Here is a 5,920-nt window from a genome sequence, read left to right as displayed (position 1 = left end):
GCTCCATGATGATGCGAGCTGTGACAGAGATCAACTGGGCTACCTGCGACTCGATTCCTGCCTTCTTCACTATCGCTATCATGCCTTCACCTACTCATTGCCGACGGCCTGATTGCCGGCGTTTGCAGCTACATCCTCATCAACACGAATGATCCTCCTGATCGGCCTCGCGACGGGTGGCCGTCTCGTCCCCCACAACAAGGACCAGAAGGACCCCTGGACCTGGCACATTCCTGGCGGTCTCCTGCCTGGCTGGATCGTCCGTCTGTTCAAGGGCAAGAAGGACTTCTGGCGCCCCTACCCTGGCGACGACGAGTCCAACACGGCTCCCGCCGCAGTTGCTGCGCCCGCTGATGAACCCGTTGCTCCATTCAAGGGAGCGCAATACGAGGACCGCACAACGAGCTCGGAGCATGGCGGATCGATCCTGATGGGTGAGGAGAAGAGGGTTGGCGAGACGCCTGCGCCGGCACAGCCGCAGCCCCATATTGTCCAGCAGGACAAGGTTGATCGTGAGAAGAGCGCCTAAAAGAAATGGGCTTCACACACGTATTGCGGGGGAGTAATGAGTTGGGGAGTCTCGCATTGGTACATGGCTCTATGTATAGGCTATTTCTGGTTGAAAATGAATAGTAGGGGCGAAGGCCTTATCTTGTATCTTGTATAAATCATGCTTCGCTCGCTCAATCGAGGTGCGTCTTGCCAAGAGGGAATGCTGCCGCAAAACGCATGCAGCCCTTTCCCTTTTTTCATATGTGACCATATTTGTTTTTTGTTGCGGCATTAATGCTGTGCAATCCTAACTTAGGATCGACAGGTCATTGCTGGGAATGTTAAGCTACGAAATTTGGCCTGCTTGGGCTGATGCTTTTAGATCTGCTCTACATATATTACTAGCTTGAAGAGAAGTCCGTTCCATTCGGAAGACCTGAAGGCATTCGGCGCGCAGATTGTACCGGGTTTTCTGGGCCTGGAGGATCACAGTGCTGCAAATCGCGCCAAAGCCTAGCCCAGGATGACGATGATGGAAGGTGGCCCGGAAAATAAGGAGGAAAACGCGAAGCACATGTTCTACGAACCTGCGGCTAAAAGATATAGCCTCAAGCTGACCATCAACGCCATGCGTCCTCGGCGACAAGCATACATAATTTCTCACGTGCCCGAAAGGCACGATGTGGCTTGTGGCAGAGGAGCCGACGCTGGCAAAAGTGATTCAGGGGAGGCTCGAACTCCCGACCTTCAGTGAAACCCGCGATCGCAGACGATCTTGGATGTTAGACTGACGTGATAAACCAACTACACCACCGAACCGGGTTGACGGGGGTATGAGGGTTAAGGTATATATTTTCCGAGAGTCGTTGTGTGATGGGTCCTGACGGGGCCACGTTGGAGACATGGGGGTACGGGGCAGACAGCAAACGCTTCCGAGGGCGGAGCCGGTTGGCGTGGTATTGCTCGTTCTGGAGCTGTTCAAGTCAACCATCATTGCGGTGTTATGATAAGAGACGCAAGCACCAAGTCTCTTGTCAGCGAGGCAGGGATCTGAAGAGGGAGAGGATAACCGCTTTAACACTAACTAGGCTTGCTGGGGCCCATGTTGTGCGGTATTGAAATTATATCACCAACAGTGCGGCTTTGCTCGCCTCAAGTGCAGATCCGTAAAATTCACGGACAAGCTCGACGAGGTGCTGCGAGTAACATATTCAGCCTGACTGGTCAACTCTCATCGGGCTGTTTGAAATTGCAACCTCTAGCGTCTAAGCTTCCCCAGTCCACACAGCTTGATCGTGCAAATTGATGGCTATAAAGGAACGGCGACGGTGAATTCTGGAAAGACAATCGCAGCACACTAGAGTGATCGCAGCAGAATGAATATCTGGCATCTCCTTTACGGATTCGTTTTCAATTCTGGGTTGTGTATAGCCGATATCGTAGATATATCTAAAGTCTAGGCGACGCGTGAATTCTCCGTCCTACTCAGGACAATGTTTCCAGCTGGATGGAGTTGGCTTCCGGCCCCAAACAAGCAGTCTGATAGTACGAAGTGTAAGAGTAGCGGTAAGATGGCGCAGGATCTCAAGTTCGCGGCCTCTATGTGTTGTACGTATCAGACAAACGCCTATCTATGATGAATTGGGTTTCTCCCACAAGGGAAGCTGTACAAGCCTGTCAAGATAGCTGAAACTACGCCATGCAGGGAATTTATTATATATACTAGTGAAGACATACAGAGGATACGACTTGTGCCTCCCGAAGCTCTGTCTGGCTGATGTCGTTGGACATGAACGAAACAAGACGATTATGGACCAGCAGCGGTCTTCTACACAGCACGTTTTGAAGCCGGCATCGTGACATCCGGACCAGCAATATCATGGCACACGAAGACATCGGCTTTCCAACAACAGGGAACCCTCGCACAGGTTGACCCGTCAAGTGAAAAGAAAATCATTGCTCGGGTGACAAGCCCGCTTCTATCCGTCTTCCTCTTTATACACATATCGGGCGACCTCCATCCTACAACCCTCTCCCCCGCTACTGCCCGCCCCCCCTTTTACTCTCCACAACACATACAAAGCTTACGCCTACTTCCCTTGCCTCTCGGCCTCGAGCTCCCTCTCGGCCTGACGGTAGTACTTGGCCGTGTCGACGCCGTGCTGGTTGTGGTTGACAAAGTTGAACCAGGGCAGGACGCCCATGAAGAGCGCCGAGTAGCGCGACTGCCGCGCCGCGACGCCCTGCATGTGCGGCGTCAGGCGGCTCTCGCCGTAGAGGGGCTCGCCCGCCTTGACCTTGGCCACCATCTCCTTCATGTCGAGGTCGATCTCGCGGGCGTTCTCGGTGGCGCCATAGAAGCGAACTGGTCGGGCCGTTAGCAAGCCTTTTTCCTTTCCTTTTTTCTTCATCATCTTCATCCCTGAGGACTCCTGTCCCTCGGGCACTCGTTGGGCGGAAGACACGAAGGGGGGGAGACGCACGGCTGGAGCGCTGATAGAAAGTAGAAGAAGGCACCCGGCTAGGGCAATGGCGCCGGCCAGGCGAAGGGCTGGGGCGAAACCGCCCTTGCCGACGTGCGAAGGCGCGAAGCGCTCAAGGGTGAGGAGGGCCGCGGGGGCAAATGCGGCGGCTGCGACGCCGTGGGCGTAGTCGGAGGGACGGGCATAGCCGATGACGCGCTTGAAGTGCCTGATCGTGAGAGGGTCCTACATCAGCAACTGGGTCCTCGAGGGCAGAGGGGTCGGATCGGAGACGGCAGGTTCTCACGGGTCGTTGTCGATGAGCTGGATGGGTCAGAAGTATTAGCTCGACTGCAATTGGTGAGAGCCATTGACGGACAGGGACGCACCGGGTAGTCGCTCGGGACGGGCTTTGAGGGGATAAAGGTGGTGGTCTGCGTGTTCGACATGGCTGCGGTCGTCGGTTCGCCTGGGTGATGCCTCTAGAGCGACCTTGGATCGTTGAATTGGCAAAGATTAGAGGTGCTTCACAGACACTGGACGTTGAAGATGCAAAGTTCTGCCTGAGGCTGCCTGTGCTCGACTTCGCAGTACGTACCGTTGGCCAAGTGGGACAGCTCTTGCCAGCTGCCAGCTGCCGTCGTGTCACCAGCTCCAGAACGCGTCCAGCTCCAAATCAATTAACCCAGGCGCGTCACGAGATCACGGCTAGGCGTCAGCTCGTAAGAATTGGTACCCCTCGTCCCTCTGATTTGCGTGACCCTCGCTGCACCAACCACGACACCACAAGCCATACCCGCTCGAGAATACATTGCCCGACATGGCGCCAGGCACAACAGTACCACCCCTCGACGACCTCGACAACTACGACATTGACGACTTTGACGACCCGTTCCGCTCCCCCAGCCCTCAACCCCAGGCTCAAACCCAGAACGGCTCCTCCCAGAAGCGCAAGACCGACGGCCTCGGCCTTGACGAGGAGGTCGACGTCACCAAGCGCGCCCGCGTACCCCGTATCAAGCTCGACGAGACCCGTCTCCTCTCGGAAGATGGCATCCCCAAGCTGCGCCGGCGCGCCGCCGACCTGAAGCTCAAGGGCAAAGGCCACGAAGTGCGTTGGCCCCTCCGCTTTTCACCTCCCTCTCCCTGGGTGCACTATTCCTCTTGTGACATGGTTCCTCTTGTGGCATGGCATCAGCATCATGAGCGACGAGGGGGAAGGGGGGAGAGTCCTGAAAAATCGAAAGCAAAGGCTGACCGACTTGGCGTGCTAGTTCTCCGACGCAGCGCGGCTCCTCACGTTTTACCAGTTCTGGCTCGACGACCTCTTCCCCAAGGCGAAATTCCTCGACGGCCTCGCCATGGTCGAAAAGGCAGGCCACAAGCGCACGCTGCAGAGCAAGAGAATCGAGTGGATCGACGAGCTCAAGCCGCGCGGTTCGGCGGCCGCGGACGACGACGTGGACGAGGAGCCCGCCCGCGGACGATGGGCCGCTGCAACACGGCGACGACGCGGACGACGAGACGATGGCGCAGAGAAACGGGCACGCCGGGACGACAGGGGCAGCGGCGGCGGGAGCGGCGGGGAACACGAGACCCAAGACGCCGATGGCGCTGGACGAAGACGACGTACCGGACGAGGCGGATCTCTACGGTGCGACCCCCAAGAGGGCGGCTCCTGGCACGACGAACGTACCGAGGCCTGCGGACCCGGATGATGAGGACGATCTCGAGGCGCTCATGGCGGAGGCGGAAGCAGAGACGGGCCCGAGACGGGAGCCTGAGACGAAGGTGGCGCCCGCGGTCAACGACTACGAAGATGACGAAGCCGCAATGGCTGAAATGGATGGGATGTGGTGAACGTCTCTTGCGATGTTTCACTCGGGGAGGTCTGCTTTCAGAATATCACGAGGTCTGGATGATCAAGGCGTTCGGCGCACACATATAAAGAATGATTTCTCTCTAGCCATTGAACGGTCGTAATGCGTACTCAGTCACTGGCAATCGCATAGCATGATTTGTCTTCTCAAAAATTCAATTCGTTATATTGTTACAGGCCCGGGCCATTGTTTGACCGCTCCTTCAGGAGACCACCGTTGCGCCATGGACCATACAATAGTTCCCAGTTTTGTCTGAACCCGCCGTTATCATGATAAAAGTCAAATCAGCGAGAGCGTAATCGTTTCTCTCCACCATCTACCAACTCATCGCCCTGTCTCTTCTTGACAGGCGTGGTTGTTGTCGAGTTAAATAGGCTGGCTGGTGTGTGGGTGTTCGTCTCGGGATGGGGGTTGGGTAGTATCCCTTGTTGGATCATCTTACGCTCTTCGACCCGAAGGGTCCAAAGAAGCGTGAGGAGTACCTCTTTAGAGGGCAACGCATCGCCGTTGAACCACGTGTGCGGCTCGCGGGAACTGTCGCGCGTGACCGGTGCTCCGACGTCCGTATCCCCGACCCGATTCTCACAGCCCTCAGACACCAACCGCAATGCCTCCATCGTCGCATCCATAAGTGGACGCGCCAGATTGGGGCTGCAGGTTAGGATTTTCTGAAGAGACTTGAGTCTCAGGGTTAGGGGCACGGCGGCCGTAGTCCGGGTCCGCTGCGCTGTTCTCCGCTGCTGACGCGTCAGTGGCGGCTGCGCTGGCCTCATCGTTGAGGAACTCGTCCATGTCGAAGTTGAACGCGGATGCGAACGCGGACGAGTCACCAGCCATAATATCGTTGTCATAATCGACTGAGTTGGGGGAAGAGAGAAGCCCGCTCTCAAGGACATAGCGATCTGCATCAAAGGCCTCTGACACGCTGAAATGACCGCCGAGGAAGTGATCATGAGCATCTGAAGCTGAAGGTACAAAGTCCATGTTGGGTGCAGGGAAGTCTGTGAGGCCACCCACGACTGTGGCATTTCCTCCGACCGACACGGCAGGTCGAACAACATCACTGCAGGACGTTGTGTCACGTCG

General features: G+C 56.5%; 5 protein-coding genes and 1 non-coding gene across 6 annotated transcripts in view; 3 read left to right on the top strand and 3 right to left on the bottom strand.

Moving 5' to 3' along the window:
* Window positions 1-529, top strand: part of VDBG_01923 (purine transporter) — a gene marked incomplete at both ends in the record, with an annotated part of 1,987 nt that extends 1,458 nt beyond the window's left edge. Inside the window, one exon of the mRNA XM_003007689.1 lies at window positions 129-529. Coding sequence (XP_003007735.1) covers window positions 129-529 — 401 coding nt within the window. The remainder of the gene's footprint in view (window positions 1-128) is intronic.
* Window positions 530-1,209: 680 nt separating this feature from the next.
* Window positions 1,210-1,311, bottom strand: VDBG_15031. Its single transcript has one exon. It is a non-coding gene; the product is annotated as a tRNA-Val (tRNA).
* Window positions 1,312-2,436: 1,125 nt separating this feature from the next.
* VDBG_01922 (NADH-ubiquinone oxidoreductase 21 kDa subunit) lies at window positions 2,437-3,454 on the bottom strand (the record flags this gene model as incomplete). The annotated part of the gene is made up of 4 exons (XM_003007688.1): window positions 2,437-2,857; window positions 2,976-3,183; window positions 3,262-3,278; window positions 3,344-3,454. 4 exons carry the CDS (start codon window positions 3,401-3,403, stop codon window positions 2,807-2,809), a joined length of 336 nt encoding a protein of 111 aa, XP_003007734.1.
* Window positions 3,455-3,774: 320 nt separating this feature from the next.
* On the top strand, window positions 3,775-4,228 carry VDBG_01921 (Swi3 domain-containing protein; the record flags this gene model as incomplete). Its single annotated transcript, XM_003007687.1, has 2 exons — window positions 3,775-4,065; window positions 4,202-4,228. The coding sequence occupies 2 exons, from the start codon at window positions 3,775-3,777 to the stop codon at window positions 4,226-4,228; spliced, it is 318 nt and encodes a 105-aa protein (XP_003007733.1).
* A 253-nt stretch (window positions 4,229-4,481) lies between these two features.
* On the top strand, window positions 4,482-4,814 carry VDBG_01920 (predicted protein; the record flags this gene model as incomplete). Its single annotated transcript, XM_003007686.1, has 1 exon — window positions 4,482-4,814. One exon carries the CDS (start codon window positions 4,482-4,484, stop codon window positions 4,812-4,814), a length of 333 nt encoding a protein of 110 aa, XP_003007732.1.
* Window positions 4,815-5,425: 611 nt separating this feature from the next.
* VDBG_01919 (transcriptional activator hac1) lies at window positions 5,426-5,818 on the bottom strand (the record flags this gene model as incomplete). The annotated part of the gene is made up of 1 exon (XM_003007685.1): window positions 5,426-5,818. The coding sequence occupies one exon, from the start codon at window positions 5,816-5,818 to the stop codon at window positions 5,426-5,428; it is 393 nt and encodes a 130-aa protein (XP_003007731.1).
* Between the last annotated feature and the right edge of the window lie 102 nt (window positions 5,819-5,920).

The sequence above is a fragment of the Verticillium alfalfae genome, genomic scaffold (genome assembly GCF_000150825.1).
Source record: "Verticillium alfalfae VaMs.102 supercont1.2 genomic scaffold, whole genome shotgun sequence".
NCBI lineage: Eukaryota > Fungi > Ascomycota > Sordariomycetes > Glomerellales > Plectosphaerellaceae > Verticillium > Verticillium alfalfae.
This window is presented reverse-complemented; position numbering and strand designations above follow the sequence as displayed.